This window comes from Oryx dammah, unplaced genomic scaffold, assembly GCF_014754425.2.
Source record: "Oryx dammah isolate SB20612 unplaced genomic scaffold, SCBI_Odam_1.1 HiC_scaffold_29, whole genome shotgun sequence".
NCBI lineage: Eukaryota > Metazoa > Chordata > Mammalia > Artiodactyla > Bovidae > Oryx > Oryx dammah.
In genome coordinates, this window is record NW_024070213.1 from 69045189 (window position 1) to 69070068 (window position 24880).

The 24880-nt window shown below is 34.7% G+C and overlaps 1 protein-coding gene across 1 annotated transcript in view; it reads left to right on the plus strand.

The window, feature by feature from the left end:
- Nucleotides 1-17463, plus strand: part of LEMD3 (LEM domain containing 3) — a 70359-nt gene extending 52896 nt beyond the window's left edge. The window contains exons 5-13 of the mRNA XM_040233385.1: nt 7068-7147; nt 7234-7379; nt 8497-8598; nt 8707-8809; nt 9481-9659; nt 14053-14134; nt 15843-15948; nt 16049-16127; nt 16346-17463. Coding sequence (XP_040089319.1) covers nt 7068-7147; nt 7234-7379; nt 8497-8598; nt 8707-8809; nt 9481-9659; nt 14053-14134; nt 15843-15948; nt 16049-16127; nt 16346-16509 — 1041 coding nt within the window. The 3' untranslated portion in view covers nt 16510-17463. The remainder of the gene's footprint in view (nt 1-7067; nt 7148-7233; nt 7380-8496; nt 8599-8706; nt 8810-9480; nt 9660-14052; nt 14135-15842; nt 15949-16048; nt 16128-16345) is intronic.
- Nucleotides 17464-24880: the final 7417 nt, after the last annotated feature.

Below are 24880 nucleotides of genomic sequence, written 5' to 3' on the forward strand. Positions count from 1 at the left end.
GGAACATGTAGGAAATATGTGGCACTATATTTTCATGAAAAGACAAAGATGCAAAGTTAAATGATCAGAGCTTTGTAGGATAGCTTAGCAATAGAATGATGAAATGAATGGTGGTTCATTTCCTAGGTCACTTTTAAGACCTGTTTAATTTTAAACACAATATGTTTTAAGATTTGTGAAGACTATAATAGGAAAGAAGATTATGCCAAATTACGGGCTGAATAAATTTTTATGGACTAACTTGGAATGTTAATCACTGTTAAGAAGATTGTCTTTGTGGGAAAATAAGTATCCTAAAAAATGAAATGAATTAATATCTTTCATAATGGTTATAGTATTTCAAGTATAATTTGTCTTGGTACTTTCTGTATGCTACCTTTGATTTCACAGTGATGCAACAAGGTAGGTGGTTTCAGACTCACCTTTATAAAGAAAATAAAGCTCAGAGGGGTTTAATAAGTAGGTCATCCAGCTAGTAAGTGATGGAACTGTGAATAGAATCAAAATATCTTCTCGTTTCACTATACTATTCTGCCTCTTAGATGGAAGAGCTGAGTTTATAACCCATACCCTCATATTGAGTGGTCAAGAGACTGACCCTGAATAGGGTTGAGAATCTGAAGAAGTGAACAAAGTATATGCATTTGCCTACATGACTTATTTTCTCTTAACGTCCTTTTGTGGTTATACATACAGCAATTCAGTAGTGGAGTCATGATCTGATTCCAGGCCTCTTGGATTCTAAAGACCATATTCTTTCCATTATTCCTGGAAGTAAAAGATCAACTTTCCACTGAAACATTAAGAACTAAATCATACTCACTATTGATTTCTGTGTGTCATATTTTATGTAATTTAAAGGTAGCATCTAGTGTGTATTGTTTAGCCCCTAAGTCACGCCTGACTCTCTTGAGACTCCATGAACTACAGCCCAGTAGGCTCCTCTGTCCATGGGATTTTCCAGGCAAGAATACTGGAGTGGGTTGCCATTTCCTTCTCCAGGCTATCTTTCCGATGCAGAGATTGAACCCGTGGCTCCTGCTGCGTCTCCTTCATTGCAGGCAGATTCTTTACCACTGAGCCACCAGAATATTCACTAAAGCCGCATAGCTATTAGTGTCATGCAAATTATCCATTTGTGAACTTTATCCGGTAGATGTTTAATGTTGGCTTAACTTTTCCCTGTACCACTATCTTTTCCCCTCCATACATTTTTTTGCTTTCTTTAATGAACTGAATCTTTTACATGAAGCAGTATTGTTTTTGTGCTTTGAAACTGTAATCCAAGTTCAAAGCATCTGATATGGGTTTTTTAATTACACATTTTGGCTAGTTATTTTGAAAATAAGGTAAATTTGTAATTGGGAATCAATTATAGTATATTAAATAGATTTAATTTGTTAAAGATTTGGGAAAACTTCCTTTCAATTTAGAAAGATTTCTGTGATGCTGTCAGCAGTGTGTTAGCTGAGCCGTTGCCTATAAATAGTAACAAGTAATTACGTTAATAATAGACCTACTTTAAAAATTAAAAACTTGGTTTCCTCCTGAGTTTTGTCATCAGTTATTTGAAAATGGGTGTTTTATGATACAGGAATGGCTTACCTCAAGGATTGGCAAACTGCAGCTCATGAGCCTGGTTTTGTATGGCCTGCTGAGGTTTTACAATATTTTTAAAGGTTGCATTAAAAATATGTAAGTGACAGAGATCAGAAGTATATATGTTGCAAAGCTTAAAATATTTACTGTCTGCCCTTTGCTGAAAAAATTGACTCATCCCTTGCATTACAGCTTTCCAGGTGGCTCCAAAAAGTGAATAAAGCACTTCAGACTTAAAATCAGGTAGATGCTGTATGCTGCAGTGTTAGCATGAACTGTTTAATTTGCATATGCCAGAAAAGAATTCAACTTTTACTTCTACAAAAATTCCATTTTATGATACTATAGAACTCCATGTACTATGTCGAATATTTGTGGAAGTAATGGTTTATTTAAGAACTCAAACTCTGTTAAATCTTTAATGAAAGTTTTAAATAAATTATCATTTGTTTTTTAAAATGTTTATTCATAAAGGAACATTCCATGATTCTGTTGTATAGCAAGTAGCTATTGGATATCGAGGGGTATTTACATAGGAAAGGAGAACAGAAAATGGAAAAATAACAGCAGATACCTTTTTCTATCCTTCTACTGTTTTATAACTAGAAGTGTTAAGCTCTTTGTTTTTCCACATATTTAACTTATTAGAGTAGCTGTCCTTGTAATTTGAACCATTATGTTTGTTTTTAATGATAATTAATGAGGGCACTCATGCTATTTATAATCTTTAGCCTCCATTTTTATATTTAAATTACACAGCAAGTAAACTTGGAAATTCATTTATTTTTGCATTACTTGAAATATGTTTATAGTCTAATTTTTTACATTCTGTATAGTAATGAAAAAATGTCATAAAATACTGCATACTGCATTGAATAGAAACTGAAAATGTGTATGTAAATACAAGTTAAATACAATGTGTGTACTTCATTGATTTTTAAAATATCCACATCTTTCAAGGGTGGTATCTTGTTTGTGTCTTTGAAGGATACAGTCTTTGAAAGGAACTAAATGAGTACGAAATCCTTTTCAAAAACCAGTAAATTACAAAGAGGAATTAACACAAGGTCTTCAGCTCTGTGTCAATTCAGTTCAGTCACTCAGTCGTGTCCGACTCTTTGTGACTCCATGGACTGCAGCACACCAGGCCTCCCTATCCCATCACCAACTCCTGGAGTTTACTCAAACTCGTGTCCATTGAGTCGGTGATGCCATCCAACCATCTCATCCTCTTTCGTCCCTTGCTCCTCCTGCCTTCAATCTTTCCCAGCATCAGAATCTTTTCAAATGAGTCAGTTCTTCGCATCATGTGGCCAAAGTATTAGAGTTTCAGCATCATTCCTTCCAATGAATGTTCAGGACTGATCCTTTAGGATGGACTGCTTGGATCTCCTAGCAGTCCGGACTGCTTGGATCTCCTAGCAGTCCAAGGGACTCTAAAGAATCTTCTCCAGCACCACAGTTCAAAAGCATCAATTCTTCTCACTTTTCTTTATAGTCTGACTCTCAAATCCATACATAACTACTGGAAAAACCATAGCCTTGACTAGAATGGCTTTTGTTGGCAAAGTAATATCTCTGCTTTTTAATATGCTGTCTAGGTTGGTCATAACTTTTCTTCCAAGGAGCAAGCGTCTTTTAATTTCATGGCTGTAGTCACCATCTTCAATGATTTTGGAGCCCAAAAAACAAACTCTGTCATTGTTTCCATTGTTTCCCCATCTATTTACCTTGAAGTGATGGGACCAGATGCCATGATCTTAGTTTTCTGAATGTTGAGTTTTATGCCAACTTTTTCACTCTCCTCTTTCACTTTTGTCAAGAGGCTCTTTAGTTCTTCTTCACTTTTTGCTATAAGGGTGGTGTCATTTGCATATCTGAGGTTATTGATATTTCTCCCAGCAATCTTGATTCCAGCTTGTTCTTCATCCAGTACAACGTTTCTCATGATGTACTCTGCATATAAGTGAAATAAGCAGGGTGACAATATACAGCCTTGACATACTCCTTTCCCAATTTGGAACTGGTTTGTTATTCCATGGCCAGTTCTAACTGTTGCTTCTTGACCTGCATACAGATTTCTCAAGAGGCAGGCAGGTCAGGTGGTCTGGTATTCCCATCTCTTGAAGAATTTTCCACAGTTTGTTCTGAACTACACAAAGGCTTTGGCATAGTCAATAAAGTTCCAGATGTTTTTCTGGAACGCTCTTGCTTTTTCGATGATCCAGTGGATGCTGACAATTTGATCTCTGGTTCCTCTGCCTTTTCTAAATATGGCTTGAAGATCTGGAAATTCACAGTTCACATGCTATTGAAACCTGACTTGGAGATTTTTGAGCATTACTTTGCTAGTGTGTGAGATGAGTGCAGTTGTGTGGTAGTTTGAGCATTCTTTGGCATTGCCTTTCTTTGGGATTGGAATGAAAACGGACCTTTTCCAGTCCTGTGGCCACTGCTGAGATTTCCAAGTTTGCTGGCATATTGAGTGAAGCACCTTTACAGCATCATCTTTCAGGATTTGAAGTAGCTCAAGTGGAATTCCATCACCTCCACTAGCTTAGTTCGTAGGGATGCTTCCTAAAGCCCACTTGACTTTGCATTCCAGGATGTCTGGCTGTAGGTGAGTGATCACACCATCGTGATTATCTGTGTCATGAAGATTTTTTTGTATAGTTCTTCTGTGTATTGTTGCCACCTCTTCTTTATATCTTCTGCTTCTGTTAGATCCATACCATTTCTGTCCTTTATTGTGCCCATCTTTGCATGAAATGTTCCCTTGGTATCTCTCATTTTCTTGAAGAGATCTCTAGTCTTTCCCATATTAATATTGTTGTATGGAGTTGTCAAAATCTTGTATTGCTTGTGCTTTATCTAATCCTCATCAATGCAGTGTAACCAGAAATAATGTTCTCTTGATGTTTCTTTATCAAAGCTTTAATCTTCTCTAATTTAGAGTAAGTGAATATGAGTTCTGTTTGATTTTTTAGTTATATGCAAAGTGACTTCTGGTGTCTACTTACAAAAATTAAAACAGTAATTATTGGGAGGGAGGTTCAAAAGGGAGGGGATATATGTATACCTGTGGCTGATTCATATTGAGGTTGACAGGAGACAATAAAATTCTGTAAAGCAGTTATCCTTCAATAAAAAAATAAATTTTAAAAAAATGGCAGAAATTGCCTGAAATTATCTTGTATAATTGCATAACTTTTTGAAGCAGTACTAAACAAAATTTACTTTTTCTTATTTTCTAGTTCTTATTCACATGAGTATATCTTTCATAATTAGTAATAGTTGAATGCTGTATTTTACTTTTTAAAGTATATAGCTATTGAGCTCTCATCATGATTATTTCTAATTTAATAATATCCAACAGAAGTGATCTCATATATAAATCATCTTTTAATAATTAATTGCTAACATTGACTACAAAGTTTTTGGTATTTATAAATAATGCTGAAATTATTACACTTAAAAAAAATAGCCTATAGGTTATCTTTAGCATCTGAAAATCCTGGCAGTAGTTACACATAAGTAATGATGCCTAGCAAGATTAGTTTTGCTTCATAAAATTCTTTATTATACTTTCAAATTTGATATATTAAAATAACATTAGAAAGTAAACTGAACAAATGAGAACATTGTAATTTCCAGTGCTGTCGAAGAATCTGTTGTTAAAATGCAGTAGCTATTACATATAAATATTTTTAAAGAATTTTATAAAGTGACTTATTGTTTCTACTTCTAGAAATTCATTTTTTTGCATTTCCAAAAGTATATAAAGACATACTTTTGAATAGAATACAAGTTTCCATGAGCGTGGAGAATTTTGGCTTTTTGCTTAGTGCTACAGTTCTAGGTCCTAGAACAGTACCTGGCACATAGTGGGCCCTCAATTAATATTTTGAATGAAAGAATATTTAAGGATGTTTATTACAGTATTATTTGTTATACTCAAATAATTGAAACAATTTCATGTTCATTAGTGAGAGGGTGATGGTGTAAAATAACCACACAATGGAATACTACTGTGCTGGAAAAAATTGGAGTTGTCCCATGAATATTGATACTGATATACATTGACAACACCAGTTCATTCTGTGAAAAAAGCAAGTAGAAAAACAGTGTGTATAATACAACACCACTTTCATTTTTAATATTTTGATTTAAAAATACATAATCCACTTATGCATAGCACTTCTTAAACTTTCTGGTTTCAGGATCCTTTTGTAGTCCTAAAATTACTGATGATCCTAAATGGCATTTATTTGTAGAATATATATGTATGTTTTTATTTATTTAGATATGTATTTGCCGTATTAGAAATTAAAGCATTTTAAAATTTACTTATTCATTTAAAATAAGAATAATGACTTTATTACATTAGCATAAATAGTGTGTTTTATGAAAAATACTATTTTCCAAAGTAAAAACATTTAGTGAGAAGTGGTGTCAGTTTACATTTTTGCAAATGTCCAGCTTAATAAATGTCCAGCTTAATAAAGGACAATTGAATTTTCATATCTGCTTCAACATTCAATCCATTGTGATACTGTTTTGGTTGAAGTACATCACGGAAATCTAGCCTCACACAGATAGGTATCAAAACAGGGAAAAGTATTTTAATTCTCAAGTCAGATAGATACTCTTCTTTAATACAGCATCAAAACTCTACAAGTAATAGTTTCTTAAAGATTAGTGTAGTATAGAATTTAAAACCATGACAGCGAACTTTTCATACTCATACTTTTCATACTAAGGCCTTTTCATCTGTTTTGCAGTGAGAATGGATCTTTTACCTATGCAAGATTTTATAGCTTACGATTGGTCATTTTGAAAATATTGGGTCACTAGTTACTCAGATCTTCCAAATGTTGACACATTTTAATATGCTATACTCTAAAGTCACATTTGTGAATATCACAGCACAGTTTCATTTCAAAAGTTTTTTAAGCACTGTGAAATTGTTAAGCTCATAATAATGGATGTATGTTATTTAGAATTCTGCTTTTCACTTCATTTGAAAGCTTTAATTTTATCGTGAATAACACAATCAGTTGTTTCTCTGAAACTGATGGGCATATTTCATTCACTTGTTGAGAAAATGGCTGTGAAACCAAGTCTAAGTAATTTGTCATTTTGTTCATCTACAAATAGTGTTCCATTAAAAAGAAAAAATGACTAATTCATTCTTAGCACGATACTTGAAAAGCAGTGTTTAAAAACAATCTAAGTTTATTTTTTAAATAAAAAATGAAAAAGCATAGCAAAATGTTAACAGTGGTTATCTTAGGGTGGTGGGGAAATGGTGACTTTTTTCTTTTATTTCTTTTCATTTTTCTGTATTGAATAATATATTTTTATTATATAGTTTAAAGTGTTATATAAGGTATGTTATTTATAGGACAGCTTACATGTAAAATCAAGTGAATGTGAATTATTAAGGTTATTTTCATTTTTCTTATTAGGATTTAGGTCCTGAATATGAAGATATATTTAACATCTCATTACAGTGGATTTTTGAAAATGGGAAAGATGTTGGAATAAGGTAAAAGATTTGGTTTCTACTTTGTCTGTTTTGTAGTCTAAGCGGTGATTTTGACTCTCAATTCTCCCGTAATTGTTTTTGCATAGGTGTGTTGGTTATGGCCCTGAGGAAGAATTGACAGATATAGTTGATGTTCAGTTTTTACAATCCACAAGGCCACAGATGTCCTTCTGGTGTCGTTTTCGACGTGCTTTTGTTACTGTCACCCACAGGTTATTGTTGTTATGCTTAGGTAAGTTGTGAGAATGAGAAAGATACATTGTAGTCTAGATTTTTGTATCTGTATTTCATCAAATGCTGGGTTTGAGAATATACTTCTGTAATAGTTGTCATTATAAATCACATCCAGAAGTCTTCACTAATATAAAGTAATATTGACGGTTTTTATGTCAGTTGGCTTCCCCAGTGGCTCTGTTGGTAAAGAATCTGCTTGCAGCGCAGGAGACCCAGGTTTGATCCCTGGGTTGAAAAGTCCCCTGGAAAAGGGAATGGCAACCCACTGCAGTATTCTTGCCTGGGAAATCCCATAGACAGAGGAGCCTGGTGGCTACAATCGATCGGGTTGCGAGAAGTCGTGCACAACTGAAGGGATTAACACACACACAATGTCAGTATCAATCTCTTAAGGGCTTAGGAAACAGTGCTGTGAGAAGTAGGAATCAGACTTTGTCATATGTATGTTACAGAAAAAGCAAATACAGTGCATAGATAGAAATCCACTTCAGGAAATAGAGCAGGAAGATACAAAAATTAGCTTATTTTTAAAATACTGGGTTAGAAATTAACTTTTTAAAAATTATTTTTCATTTAAAAAATATTATTTATCCAAATGAAAATTTTCATTCAGACATCCTAATTTTATGTGACTATTAGAAATGTCTTCTGTTTTCTACCCAAGTCCTTTAAAAATAATTTAGTTTACTTAAAATTAAATGTTTACAGTCTCATAAGACTCACTTTTCTAGTAGCTTAATGCTGCAAAGAAAAAGGTTTGTGAAGCATGTTACTTTGTATTTTTAAAAAAATGGAATTTAAATAAATGTTCAGTTGTCAACCTAAAGAAGAAATGTTTTTTTCTGGAAAGATTAAGTGACACACTGGGAAATGTTTAATATTAAATTTTTATACTTAATTTTATTATGTAGCTAAATCAAACCACTGTCTTGAAGACTTATTCCACTATCCCATTATGGCAGTTAAATAATCACTGTAGAAACTGTCAAAATGGCTTTTTTTCCCTCTACTTTGTTATACCAGATTTAACAGCTGACAGTTTTTTCAGGTTGCAACAAGTATTACTGAATGCCACTGAACACAATTTTAAAACACAATATATGTAAATATTACAGGTGTAGTGATGGTTTGTGTCGTTCTGCGTTACATGAAATATCGCTGGACAAAAGAGGAAGAGGAAACAAGGCAGATGTATGATATGGTGGTAAAGATTATAGGTACAGTATTTGTAAAAATCTAAACTATTTCTAGAATAGTCATCATGTGATAAATTACATGGTGTCCAATAGTTGCTTTCTTTATAAATTTGTTTGATCTACTTTCAGATGTTTTACGAAGTCATAATGAAGCTTGCCAGGAAAATAAAGATTTACAGCCTTACATGCCTATTCCCCATGTGCGAGATTCTTTAATACAGCCTCATGACAGGTGTGTTCAAAGCATTGTGAGTTGAAGTAAATCAGAATGTTACCTTCTGTGGTCATGAAAATTGTATTGAGAGTTATGACCCTTCTCAACAATAGCTTTTTTACCATACAGGTGTCTTTTTGTACTTTAAACTCTTTTCTAAGCTTTCATCTATTATCAGCCTGATTTTAAGTGGCATAATAGACAACTGGATTTCTAAGCATACTTTTCTTACTTTTTAAAAGTCTCTACCTTATTTCCTTCAATCACATCCTGATAAATAGAGACAGACAGTAGCCAGTGATGTTTTACTAATGTTTTAAAATACTTTATTTCGTTGTTAATGAAGCTTTTTAAATAAAAGAATTCAACAACGGCTTCTTGAAAATAAAAGATGATGTCACATCCTAAAGCAGCATTCTTACCTGTGTAAGATGTGTAGCAACACATCAGAATCATCAGTAGAGCTTTTGAGAGGGGAAAATACCAATGCATTGTTCCACCTCTGGACATCCAAATATGGTAAATCTGAGGGGAGTTTCAGGCACCTTAATCTTTTTGGAAAAAACTGCATAAGCATTGATAAGAACAGCCCTAATTAAGAATAACAACTGCTACCTTCAGTTACTGATATTTGAAAAAGATGACAAAGATGATTGATAGTAAATTTGTTATTTTCCTTCAAATGATAGGAAGAAAATGAAGAAAGTCTGGGATAGAGCTGTTGACTTCCTTGCTGCTAATGAGTCTAGAGTTCGCACAGAAACACGAAGAATAGGTGGTGCAGACTTTCTAGTTTGGCGGTGGATCCAGCCTTCTGCCTCCTGTGACAAAATATTAGTAATACCTTCTAAAGTGTGGCAAGGTCAAGGTATGTATGCTTAAACAACAAAAAAAATAGATAATTTTTTCAAATATAAAATTCTTATGTGTTTAAAATAGTACAACTGAAAGATATGTGATGGCAAAGCTCCCTTCCAGCCCCATCCAATAGAAGGATCAGTGTTTATTTCTTACTGTCCTCCCACTTTTCTGTGTGCTAATACAAATAACATGGTTTGTCTTCACAGTGATATAGTACTAGATACATTACTTTGATTTTTTTTCTCTTTCACTTACTAAAAGCAACCTAGTATTAAAGATCTAACTGCATTCTTTTCCCTGATATTTTTTGTGTAGATAATTTGTAATATATAATGTATATATGTTTTACTTATATATACATATCTATGTATGTACAAGTATATATTTTATATTTAAAACATATGTAAGTGAAACCATAACTTTTTAACTTCTCTTTTTTTCTATTTTTGCTTGCCTTTTTCATTAAGAGTCTCTCACCAATGAGATACTTGCATATCTCATGCCAAGTCACTTTTGTGGGTGTCTTTCCGTATTTTTCTTAATGTTTGTATAGTTGCAAAAACAGATATAAGTTTATAGGAGGATTTGGTGTTTGGTTGCCTTATGTACCCAAACCTCTACAAGTAATAACTGTTAGCACATTTGAATTTTTTGTATGTTAATGGTTAATTGCAAAAAGAAATCTCATGGCTAGTTTAATTTGTATTTCAGAACTAGTAGTGAGTTGAGTTTCTTTTAATCTTCTTGGATAGAAAGCATATTTATCAATGCTTGCTGTACTTAGACTATATGGGAAAGGTAGGTTAATTGTTTTGAAATTGAAATAAAATCCAGTCTCTCCCTTTTTTCTCTAATTGAGTTTCACTTTCAAAGACCTTGAGTAATAGGATCTATAATCATGGCATAAAAATGAAGCTTTGTTGCCAAGATGATACTAAACCATTAACTCTTTGCTTTAAAGGGTGCATGCTGGGGAGTTCCCTAGTGGCCTGATGGCTTTCACTGCCATGGTCCAGGATCAGTCCCTGGTCAGTGAAGTGAGATATCCCACAACTGAGTGTTGTGGCTAAATAACAAAATGGTGCGTGTCTGAAGAGTTGGTATAATAGTTACAGTAGTCTTTTGAGTTCACTACCACTGCAGGCTATTGTCATTTAATGGTACTTTCCCCAAGTAACTGTTAAATAATCAACCTTACTGAATTTTCAGTTCAGTTTCTAAATAGTACTTAAATAAGAAATGGATGATAATATTAGTATGTCTAAAGGTATTTTAAAGCACCAGTTAAAAATTAAACACTATCTCCTGGGAAGCACAAGAATTATCTATGCTTCTGACAAATGTCATGTTTGGAATAAATAGCATTCATTTGAAGGACCCAAAGGTAGCCCCTGAGGTATTTAAAATGTATCATTCAGTAGCTGCTGTTTCTTTACATTAGAGTAAAGAAGCCATGGGAATTAGAGTTTAGTTAGATCAATCAGTTTGATCTTTTGGACTACTTTCTGACTAGAATTGGCCAGGGATAGTTTCTTCCAGGTCTTTTATTTTCTGGAGTCTTGGGTGTAGGCTAAAATAAGGTGATATGAATGTTTCTGTTTTCTCTGGTTGAACCCCGGCTAACCTAAGTCATTATTAGAATTTCAAGGAAGTCAGACTGTCTAGAGCTAAAAGGTCATCTAAGAACAGAATCTATATACTGCTAGAGAAGTTCGGAAGGTACTAGAGGTTCACAGACCTTCTTGATGTGAGATTTGGCAAAGATTTTTCATATCTAGTGACTATACCTCCATCCCATGTCAAACACTGTTTGAATATTCATACTCCAGATGTTTCTTATTACTGACACTTCTGAAATCTTTAATTGATACACTCTGGTTTTTGTCATGAACTCATCCTTTCAGCCTTCCTGCTCCATGTATTTGGGAACTCCAGAATCTCTGATTCTTCAATGTACATTCTTTCTCCAGTTCTTTAGCCTTTCTCCTATCTTTACTTCTTTTCCTGTCCATCTTAGTTTCCTTGGTCCATCTTTTCAGTCACTCTCTTGCTAGTACCCTTCTGTCATCACCTGTCCTTAATCTTACCCTGGTAAATTCCAGCCAAGGATGGAACTGTTTATCTCTGCTTGTCTATATGCTAATGACTGAGCATAGCAAGGAAAGTCAGAACCACTTGACAGACTGGCACCTTTATAAATAAGTAACTCCAAGAAGGTTGTCAGTACTACTTGCCTTTCTTGTTCTTACCATTTTTTGCTAGTCACTTTAGTTTCCTATTCTACTCAATAGCAGTTTTAGATCTTGTCCCCTCTTGTCAAACTTTTGCTCTTCTCTGTCTTCTGATTCTCAGTTGATGACTCAAATAGAAGCAATCGGATTGTACCTGCCTCAAATTTCCACCACCAAATCCATAGAATTACCAGAATTTGTTCTAACCTGGTAGCTCAGATGGTAAAGAATCTGTCTGCAGTGTGGGAGACCTGGGTTTGATCCTTGGGTTGGGAAGATTCCCTGGAGAAGGAACTGGCAGCCCACTCCAGTATTCTTTCCTGGAGAATTCCACGGACAAAGGAGTCCATGGTGTTGGAAAGAGTCAGACATGACTGAGCAACTAACGCACATACATGCTCATCCTTACCTCCTGTTGCAATCAAGGAGCTATCTCACTTAACAAGGACCCAACCCTTCTCTTTAGAGGATCCCTCTGGATCTCATTCCCTCTAGTCTTCTCAAATATCTTCCCTTACTGTGTTTTAAATTCCTGTCTCTCCTGGATCTTTTCATTAGCACTTAAACATACTGTAGTCTCATCTTTAAAACACATTGTTGCCCTATACATTGTCCTTTAGCTGTCATCCTGTGTCTCTACCTGCATATAGCCAAATAGCATTAAACAGTTTACTCACTGCCTTTACTTTTTCACCTCCCATTTATTCTTTAGCTGACTTCAATCTGTTATCCATCCCCATCATTTCAAGGAAGTAGCTCTCAGACTTTGATGTTGCTAATTTCAATGGACATTTTTCTTTCTTGTCCTTATTTTACTTAGCAGTATTCACAATTGAACCTGCCTTGGTACTTTCTTGTTTTGTGGTTGCCACTTTCTTCTGATTTTCATCCTACTTCTTAGTATTTCTTAATTCTTCTTTTTCAGATTTTCCTGGACCTCTTAAGTATTGAGGTTTTTCCAGGCCATCTTTTATCTTCTCCTGGTCTTCTCAAACGATCCTATGCTGCAATTTCATTTGCTATATATATGTTGATAACTTTGAATTTTATATCATGGACTAAGTCTTCTGTTTTGACTTTCAGATTTTTATACCCAGCTGTGTATACTTGTCTTCTGTACTAAGAAGTGCCAGACTTTCAACACATGCACGAACATAATGTCATCTCTCTCCAAACTGACTTCTCCTCCAGTGTCCTGTTTAATTAATGATACCGTCCCCTCTTCAGTCGGTTCTGTCAAAAACCAGGGAGTCATCCTTAATCTCTCCCTTAGTCCCCACATGTGTGGTCATTAAACAAGTCATGTCAAATCTATTCCATAATGTCCTGATTCTGTCCACTTATTTCCATCTTCATCATTGACCTGTCTTATCCACATTACTATCATCTCCCTCTTGGACAACATAACATCTAACTAGTCTCCTTGCATTCACTTTTTACTTCCATCTATTTTCCACATAACAGTCTATTTAAAAATTTCAAGAGATCTCATCTTACTGTTCCTGTCCTTAAAACATTTGAGTGGATTCCCATTGCTCCTATGGTAATATCCAAGTACTTTAATGCAGCTTACATAGTCCTCCATAATCCAGCATCTTCAGGGTTATCTTTCTGTTGTTCCATCTCTAATCACAGTGGCTGTCTTTTAGTTATTTGAATATATCAAGTTCCTTCTTGCCTTGGGCTTTGTATAAGCTGTCACCTTTGCTTTAGATGTCCTTTACACCTCTCTTTATTCTGCCTATGTTTATTTATTCTTTAGGTTTCAGCATAAATTTTTTCTTTTTTAATTGAAAGATAATTACTTTACAGAGTTTTGTGGTTTTCTGTCATACATCGACAAGTATCAGCCATAGGTACACCCTCCTCAGTGTTATCTGATATTCACAAATGGGCTTAAGTACATTGACAGCTTTCTATACCCTTCTTTCTTAGAATTTGCCACAGTTATAATTTCTTTGGTGATACTGTTTTTCATCTGTCTCCCCTACTGTAAAGTGTGAGATCAGTGACTATCTGTCTTGTGACTGTGTCTGTCTTTTTCACCTTGATCCAGGGATCTAGCTCATAGTAAAAGCATGCAGTGAATATTTTTTGAATGAACTGACTGAATACCTTTCAATAAAATGGAACAGTGGAAAATAGTAAAACTTATTTGTTTTTTTATAGCATTTCATTTAGATAGAAGAAATTCACCACCAAATAGTTTGACACCATGTCTGAAGATTCGAAATATGTTTGATCCAGTTATGTAAGTATTATGACAAAAGGTACATGCAATTTTTAAAATATCTGGATGAAAAATACATGATAGTCTTATAATGCTGTGTCTATAATTGAAAAATCTCTTTTACTTCTGAATCTTAACTACCAAAATGTTAGTTTTCCCAATTTTTCTTTTTAAATTTGAAACAAAGTTTTCCGAAGACACAGGTGTATAATGATTTGAAAAGCTTTTAAAAATCTTTGTATATACTATGAATCTATAGAAGACAGATGGCTTGAATCAGACTGACAAATATGATGATAAATAACAGTATCCTTATTAAATGTATGTCACGTTTGCCACCACTCTTTGCCTCTGTAGGCAATATAGATAAAAATATCTGCTGTCTTAAAATTTCCAAACCCTTATTATAAAAAGTTCTCTACGAAAGATGTACATACCCCCCTTTCTATAAGATTTGTCTACCTGTCATTGCAATATTTGAGGAACTTTTATGTCCATTTGCCATTTGAGGAACTTTTAGGCCATTTACCATTTGAGAAACTTTTCTATACAATTACAGTGACACATGCATTCCAGAAAATAGTCTAGTCAAAAGTTATTTCTTTAAAATCCATAATATTTTACATATAAGCTGTAATAATCTTTAGAATTTGCTTCCTAGAGGTGACTGCTTATCTGTCCAATAATAGGACAAATCAAATTCTGTTTGTCTGGTTTTTTAAAAGCTGATAGTGGAAATTGTATTATATATAAAATATGTATAATTCCCATCTGATAACTCATTTATTTCAAGAAATAGTTAATATGATAGACTAAGTAACAGAGAAATTGTTAATGTGACAAAGCACTGTCAGCATACACGCACACACATGCACCCCCTTCATTTTGCAGAGGTAGAAATGACAGTGTGGTGATCCCTCTACTGGGAGTCTCACCCCATACCTTAGAGATTAGGAAGTCTGTGCCAGCCCAGTACTTTATTACCTGAGATGAAGATTTATGATTTGAAGTGGAATGGCCTTTTCCTCTGCCCCACCATCTGTATCTCACAAGAAAGACAAATGTGTGTTACTATAACAGAACCTCTCATAATAGTAAAGTGACTTATTTTTGCAAAATGTTTGTCCTGTATAAAGTTTCTAATATTTGGGGGAAAAACAGCTCAGAATATAATATTTACTAAGAATTTTCCTTAAGTTAGGGATTTGAAAATGTCATTAAAAAATAATCCTTAACTTTTATAAGTTTACCACAACTCATTGAAGTGTTTGTTAACACTTGTTTAGATAGAAAAGAGAAATGACTGTAAATGCAAAGGATTTTAAACATAAAATTGAAAACATATTTATCTTGCTATGGTAGGCTACTGCTAGTAACAAGCATTTATATACTATTAGTTTTTTACAATATATGGTTTTTAAGCTGTCCTAATTCTAGTTAGGTATATGGTGATGCTAGTGGTAAAGAACCCACCTGCCAGTGCAGGAGACATAAGAGACACAGGTTCAATCCCTGGGTCAGAAAGATTCCCTGGAGGAGGGCATGGCAACCCACTCCAGTATTCTTGCCTGGAGAATCCCATGGACAGAGGAGCCTGCCAGGCTACGGTCCATGGGGTTGCAGAGTCAGACACAACTGAAGCAACTTAGTATGCACTCATTGAAGAGACAGAAAACTTCTTTCTGAGTAGGAATATGGCTCTTGATTTTTGTTTTCATTAATTTTTTAGGGAAATAGGGGATCAGTGGCATTTGGCAATTCAAGAAGCAATTTTAGAAAAATGCAGTGATAATGATGGCATTGTTCACATTGCAGTAGACAAAAACTCTCGTGAGGTAAAGTAACTTTTACTATTGAATTCTACATTTTGAATTGTTGCTATTAAACTAAGACTATTTCTTTCTTCCTTTTTGTTTTCTTTTTAAAATATTACAGGGTTGTGTATATGTTAAATGTCTGTCTCCAGAATATGCTGGGAAAGCTTTTAAGGCATTGCATGGCTCTTGGTTTGATGGTAAGAAATTTGAATACTACAAACATTTTGAAAAGATAAATTATGGCTTACTGTTAAATTCTACCAGATTTTAAATTAAAGAATCTTAGGTTATCATTTGTAGAGTAATAATTTTAGATTATTTTATTTGTGTTCATTTATCTTTTACCACAGTTTGATTTCTATTAATATTAAGCACATTCACACAGATCTAAAATATTATTTTTATCTTACAACAGGGAAATTGGTTACAGTAAAATATTTACGACTAGATAGATATCACCATCGCTTTCCCCAGGCTCTTACTTGCAACACTCCCTTGAAGCCATCAAATAAACATATGAACTCTATGTCTCATCTTCGTCTTCGGACTGGCCTAGCCAATTCTCAAGGAGGTTCCTGAAAAGACTTTCTTCCACTCCTAAGACTGTTCTTTACAGTAGGAAAATTCCTGTTTGGCTTCCTGTCTCCCTTTTTAAATGCTTTTTGTATGTAATATTTTTATTGAATACAGCTCTATTTGAACGTTCCAGAAATCTTAAGGTTCCAAAGGGACTTAGCAGTGAGGCAGCAATGCTGAGTAGATAGAGTAATTGTTTTGTTCAGTTTTTGGAGTTCAGTTAAGCCAATGCACTTAAAAGTTTTGCATGAGGAACATTGACCTTATTGAGCATTTTCAGATGTGATGGTTGTATTTTTTGCACCAAGAAGTGTTAGAATAACCACACAAAAGCATGGGGAAAAGGCTTGTTTTTCCATAATTTCCTGTAAACTGATATTGTGAATTTTTGTATACAGTCGCCTAAATAGTTCCTTACAGACTAATGTGGTAAAACTATTAATTTCCCAGTTTAACCTTAGGTTTCTATTGCTTGTAAGAGATTCATTTGCTACAGCTGGAATATGGGAAAATCAGTTTGGGTTTAGTGGTTACATAAACGTGTAAGTGGATGTACATGTACTTAAACTGGCTTTTGTATATATGTATAAATGCTGGTGACGGCCAAAGTAGTCTGTTTTGTGAGGATGTCTGCATTAAAGCAGTAAAATAAGCTTCCTATTTTATTCATAATCTAATGTGTGTATATATATGTATGTGTATATATGTGTGTATGTATATATATATGTGTGTATGTGTATATGTGTATATATACACACACATATATACATATGGCTGTACTATCATACAGATCAAACAGCCAAACACCTGGAAGTATTAGATACAAGTTTAAAATAACTTTTATAGGTTTTATATAAAAATGTCTGAGTATGATTTTGTGTGAAAGTTCCAATATCAGTTGTAATAGATTCAAATTTATGTGAGCAATAAAAAAGCAATTGGCAGATACTGGGAAAATATTTTGTGAAAAGCTGTATTTATTATAAATACTAGGGCCATGACATAGTACCGCTGGGATTAAGTCATTTTCCCAATCTATTTATAATTTAATGAAATGTTAGCTTCCCTGTTGTATGTCAAGTTAAAAAACAGGGCACATTGTCGCAGCAAAATGTGTATTTGAAAAATTCCGTTTGCAATTTTGGGTTATGAAAGTTCACAGTATATTAAATGCACGAGTGATGGTCACCTTGTGCCTGGGTATTTACTTTGTTTCAGTAAAATCACTTTATTATGGTTTATGATTTCAGATTAAAATAGTTACGGAGTAAAGTTTACTTGTAATGTAGCAATTGGCTTTTTAAAAATAACCTGTTGATATATCATTGTCAGTCCAAATGAATATGTGAAAAAGCTGAAATTGTACCAATTTTGATTTTGTTTAAAGCTCAGTTTCCTTTTATTTAAAATTGTATATGTGTTAGGTTTGCAGCATGAACTTGCACAGTTAATGCACGTTTCCTGGTTAAGTAAACATGATGCACACTGTTCTGTAACAGAAAACCTTATTGTGCCTTACCTATGTGCTTTTGTGGGCACCATGTTTATGAAGAATAAAAAATGATTTGTTATCTGAAGAGAATAAATTTTAAATTCTCAGTTTATGTCTCAGATGCTAACGTGTGAAAATATAAATATATATAATATATATAATAACCAATCTTTCTGTATTTTATGTGCATCACAGTGATTTATCTGAGCTTAGTGACCCCATCTTGTGACCTGTTACAAGAGTGAATGTAAAAAAATAGTTGTGGCATTTTAAGAGGTCGCCTTTTGATGCATATGCATCTTTTTCTTGCTTCTAAAACATATTCCATGTAAGCATTGTACACTTACTATTGTAATATATACTATTATGCAGCTTATTTTACCTGAAACTGTTAAGCCGACCAAGATCCCTCCCTGCAAGACAGATGGGAATGTGTATAATAACTAGATATTTGAGAAGTTCTGAAGTTTGATGTAATCTGTTACTTGTCCTGTTTAAAAAAAGGAAAAAAATTCTAATTAAAAATTTATTAGGTTTTTTTTTAATGTGTCTTGGCTTTAAAAAAAAAAACTTTTTAAGTGCTCTGTGTCTTTATTATATTTTTTTAACCAGTGAAAGTAAATCCCTTTATTTTTAAACATTTTGGGTATTTGTAAATATACATACACTATAAAAGTGGATGAAAGTTAATTTTAACTTTCACCCATAAAGTTAATTTTCTTTATGAAAATGTCTTTGTCTAACTTTCAAAGTGTTTGGCTCAAAGTGGGGCAAGAATATAGATCAGATAGCACTGCTTAGTTCAGCTAAACATTTTTTCATAGCAAGACTTGCTCAAAAAAGGAAGCCATTCTTTCACACATTCTGGCTCAAACGCCTTATCATAAACAAACAGTCTGTGGTCTTGCTACTTTGAGTAGCATTGGTTTAGATTTTTAGATGATTTAATCAAGTAAAAAGAAGACTTGACTTAGTTGGTAGAATTTTATTGATTGCTAACAAATGTCAGGCACTGTTATTTGTTAGGAGTGCAAAGATGAAAAAGACATGACACAATCTTCAGGATGGCCATAATCTAGAGGAAGAACATAGATAGCTTACTTAAAAGGTACTGTTGAAAATATAGTGAGTGAAGAAAGCAGAATAAATTCTGGGAGTATAGAGAGGTACCTTGTGTATCTTAGTAGTTGGAAAAGATACCAGGACAGATGAAGTATTAATAACATTAGACACTTTTGAATTAGTATAGATACAGTGATACGTCTCTTTTCCCCTGAGCTCTCAGGGAAGCTTCTGTTCTTGTGATGAGCTCATAAAAATTAATGTGTGGAACCTGAGTTACTGCAAAATCCATTTTCATGCTCATTGGTGTGCAGATTCTTGAATATCCTGTGAATATTGAAGCCTCTTATTGAACTTTGTTATATTTTGTGTGCTGTTTGCTGTTTGGATGACAAGTTGTAATTTCCAAGTATATGCCCAGAACATTTCCTTTAATCATATCGACCTTACAATTTTCATTCCTTGCTCCTGGTGACATTACGTTACTATAGGTCACCTACATGGTGGCTTCACCCTTTTTCCCTAGACTTATCTCATCAAGTCACTTCTTCAGATGACTCAACAAAGAATGTAAATCAAGCAGAATTTTGGCAGCCACTCTTGAAAAGGGGGTTCAAGAACAGGTATTTAATTGAAAATTAGAAACCATTAGTTGTGGTCTAAAGAAACTGTCCATAATGTTCATTGTGCTGGTCTAGTGAGCATGACTAGGTACTCCCTTTAAGTCTCACTGGAGAAACTTTATGACTAGAAATACACCCTGATTGTAGATTTCTATACCTAAGAATCTCTGCTTGGGGCAGCAGGATAGACTCATTTTGTTGATTCTTAGACTTTAAAACCAGTAGAACCTGAGTACTTTAGATTTACTGTTTCTTGCATGGGTGGACACTGGAGACCTGCACATGCCCCAAAGTTGGAAAGAAGGCTGTCTAGGTATAGAAAGATCCATATGGTGAAAGCTATGGTTTTTCCAGTAGTCATGTATTGATGTGAGAGTTGGATCATAAAGAAAGCTGAGTGCTGAAGAATTGACGCTTTTGAATTGTGGTGTTGGAGAAGACTCTCTAAGAGTCCCTTGGACTGCAAGAAGATCAGTCAATCTTAAAGGAAATCAGCCTTGAATATTCAGCAACAATGCAGCAACTTTATTATACATCATTATACAACAGACAAATTCAAAATCTATTTGGCTTAGGAATTTTACTAAAAAGATAGCTGGCCCAGAGATAAGCAAGCAGCAAGTGAAAGAGGCAAAAATTGTTCATTTTTAAAATTATAGTTGATTTACGTCATTGTGTTTCAGGTGTACAGCAAAATGATTCAGTTATACAAACCAGTCAATCCTAAAGGAAATAATTCCTGAATATTCATTGGAAGGACTGATGCTGAAGCTGAAGCTCCAATACTTTGGCCACCTGATGCAAAGAGTCAACTCATTGGAAAAGACCCTGGGAAAGAACGAAGGCAGGAGGAAAAGGGGGCAACAGAGGATAAAATGGTTGGATGGCAACACTGACTCAATGGACATGAATTTGAACCAACTCTGGGAGATGGTGAAGGACAGGGAAGCCTGGCATGCTGCATTCCATGGGCTCGCAGAGTTGGACACACTGAGCGACTGAACAAGGCATAGAGAACACATGAAAAAGACAGATGAGGAGAAAAAACCTAGTGCATGTATAAACTACACACAGTTTGTCATGGTTGAATTACTGAGTACAAGACAATACAGAGACATGAAAGGTAGGTGATGATCAGCTCATGGAACATGTAGGTTATATTCTGAATTTGGATGAAGGTTGTTAAAGGGAGATCAGCTGAGGATTTGTTGGGCCGAAAAATGGAGAAAGGATTTGAAAAATATGCAAGAGATAAAATAGGAAGGACTTAATTAATTGGATTTTGAGAGAGAAATTGGTGTCCAATTTTCTAATATAGGAATTCTAATCCAGTATTTGGAGAATAGGTGATAAGTGAGAAATTGGATGGGAAAGATTAATTGAATTTTGGGGTATGTTGAGATTGGGATGCCTATGGAATATCCGGGTGGATATGCCTAGTAGGTGATTAGATTTTCAATTCTGAGGTATTCTGAGAAAAATCTGAGCTGGAGATAGATACAGTTTGGGGGTTAAAACCACAGAGGTGAATTAGATGACCTAGAGAGAGAGAGAGGGAGTCCCTATAGAGACAGAAATTTCGTTTAATCCCAATTCTGCCATATATAGCTATTTGACTCTTCCGTGGAAATTTGGGTTGGGATGAGATATTAAAATTCTGAAACAAATTAAGAGGGTAGAATTTGAAAAGGTCTTTGAATGGGGTAGTGTTGAAAGAGAAATTTGGTATGACTCACATTTCTAGCTTGGGCAACAGGTTAGATGGTGTTGACATTCCCTAATTTTGGATGGGGATGGGGGGCGGGGAGCCAGATGGTAGTCAGGATACTAGATAAGACTTTCCAGAATTGCAAGAGTTAGGCTAAATAGTCCTTCTGACTTTTAGTTTTCTAGTGTAGGGCACTGTTGGAGGAAAGGTGATAGGGACAGTCTAACTTCCACAAGGTTCTAGCATTGTCTGTGATTGTCTAAGATTGATTGAACGTTTTCCTGATTGTAGAAAATGAGAAACCTATGACTGTCGAAAGGAGGAATAAATACAAAAGTTGGTTTTTAAATAGGATTGATTGTAAATGGTTTGCCACGCACTCCTGACCAGGAACTCGTTTGTTGCTGTATATTATACCCTTATAAAGCCTTTGTAAGCTAGTCAGGTTTTATAGGCCTGAAAACCATTTTTTTTTCCCTTGGTGACTTCATTTCTCCTTTGATTTATTGAGTTAATTAAAAAATGTAATTTTAGAGGGCAGTTTTAGTTTAATAGTTCCAAGTGGTACAGTACTTCCCTTTTACTTAAAAAAAAATTAATGTGGATATTTTGAGATTTCAGTGATTTTATTTACTACTGAGTAATAGCTAAAGCTCAAGTTGGCCTGTCTTTCTCTAGACCAGTGCTGTATAATACTTAATATAATGTCAACCATGTATAATTTTAAAGTTTCTGATGGCCACATTGTAGAAAGTAAAAAAACAGGTGAGATTAATCTTAATACATTTTATTTAACCTTATATATCCAGGATATTATTATCTCAATATGTAATATTTTATTAATGATTTTTTACATGCGTTGACATCTAGAATATAGATTACGTTTACAGCTAGGGTGACCCTGTGTTGTATAACTTACAGTACTAAAACTTGTACAGATGGTCACCTTATTTATAGCCCATCTTTCAGATGCTACATTTTCACTGAAAATGTTTGATCTATATTTAGGTTTCATAAAATCTGCAGTTTGAGAAGTTTATTAATATACCCAGTTTCTTCCAAATAGACTTAAAAATATTCCTATAACTAAATCAGGTATCCATTGTTAAATTTACATTAGTTGCATAGTTGCGTAGTGAAGTCGCTCAGTCGTGTCCGACCCTTTGCGACCCCATGGACTGTAGCCTACCAGGCTCCTCCCTTCAGTTCTTCAGTGGTCCCAGCCACATTCTAAGTGCTCAGTAGCTACATGTAGCCAGTGACTACCACGTTGACAGTGCCAGTTTAGACAACCTTTACATTTCTAGCTAAATCCTAGTACTCACCCAGCCACTGTGCTACAACTAAACTGCACTGGTTGCGCTTCCTCTTCATACTTAACTTTTGCTTGATTCTGACTTTTCTGGCATTGTTGCTATTCTTTTTGCCTGAAACATGCTTCATTTCCTTCTTTTATATACCCAAATGTTGCTCCTCTTCTAGGAAGTGTTACTCTTTGCCCTTGGGCTGGAACTAATTTCTATCCTGTGCATTCCTGAAGTATTTGATTTCACCTGTCTTATGATTTTGGCAGTTTCTGTCTTGTATTCTAATAGTCATTAATCTGTACTAGTTTGGATTCTGTCCTTATTCCCCCTCTGAAATCACTCTTTAGGGATCACCACAAACTTCCTTTTGCCAAATTCTAGAGTAATTTCTATGTCCTCACCTTTCTTGAACTCATCACCAACTAATACAGCTGATCATTACCTCCCATTTTACTTAAAAATTTTTATTATGAAGTAATTCACACATACTAGAATATATATGAAGGCTTCCCTGGTGGCTCAGATAGTAAAGAATCTGCCTGCAATGCAGGAGATGTGGATTCGATCCCTGGGTTGGGAAGGTCCCCTGGAGAAGGAAATGGCTACCCACTCTAGTATTCTTGCCTGGGAAATCCTCATGGACAGAGGAGCGTGGCAAGCTACAGGCTCCAAGCGACTTAACACTTTGACTTTCACTTAGGAAGTGTATATTTTACTTACATTTTGAAGTACAACATCATTTAAAAAATAGAACATTAACTTTGAAGTGCCTCAGTGTCTTTAGGAGAAGGCAGTGGCAACCCACTCCAATACTCTTGCCTGGAAAATCCCATAGACGGAGGAGCCTGGTAGGCTGCAGTGCATGGGGTCACGAAGAGTCGGACATGACTGAAGCGACTTAGTAGCAGCAGGAGCAGCAGCAGTGTCTTTAATGCTTCTCTTTCTTTCCTAACTTCCAGATGACAACTATCTGAATTTTGTATCAATAAATCTTTATTTTTCATTATAATTTTACCACATGTTTATATGTCTCTATAAGTACAGTATTTCCTGCTTTTGGCTTTTCTGTGAATAGAACCAAATTATATGTATACTTCAGTGACTGTTTTTGCTCAACTTCATTTTTGAGATTCATCTGTATAGGTGCATGTAGCTATCACTCATTGTCACGGCTATATAGTATTCCATTACAAAATTCATACCATGATTTATCCATTCAACTATGGACATTTAGATTAGCTTTTTTTATTATTATAAGCAAGGTAGTTACGAACATTTCTTCTTGGACATGTTTCCAGCTGCACGCATTCAAGTTTCCTAGGTCATTGAGACTCAAGAAATATGGTTCTTCAATTAGCAGTATAAACATTACTTGGGAACATATTAGTCCAAGCAGATTTGGGGCCCCACTCTAGACCTACTGAATCAGAAATTTTGAGCTGGGGCCTGGTACTCTAAGGGCTCCCTTGTGGCTCAGGTGTTAAAGATATCTGCCTGCAATGAAGGAGATCTGGGTTTAATCCCTGATTTAGGAAGATCCTCTGGAGAAGGGAAAGGCTACCCACTTCAGTATTCTGGCCTGGAGAATTTGGGTCACAAAGAGTTGAACACGACTGAGCAACTTTCATTCACTCTGTTTTAATAAATCCTCCAGATGATGCTGGTGGCGTACTCAATTTTGAGAACCATTGATCTAAAGGTGAGATTAATTTGCACCTTCTGATTAAGATTTTTTGGCTTCCATATTCTTTTTGAAGTACTGTTTAATATTTTTCCCCTCTTTTTTTCCGTGACACTTGAGTACTCCTGACGAGGAAATGATTTACAACTGATGAGGAAATGATTTACAACTAAGGAACTAGACTGAAAAATCACAAAGAAAGCCTGTCAGGTATATTCTACAGTAACGCTCTCAAGGCTCTGGCAAAACCATAAACTGAAATAGTTTTCTTTTATGATAAAGTCAGCCTGCTCAAAGACAGTCTAGCTGCCAATTAGTGTATTAAAAAACTATAAGCAAGACTTACTGTTTCTAAACTGTAATTTGTTCCCTCCCTTTTTTATTTTTGTCTTTTTTGCTTTGATAAGTTTTTGATTGTCTATGTCATGTGACTAAATCTGCATACAAGTAACTAATTAAATATTTTTGAGTATCCTTTCACACACCACAATTCTGTTACTG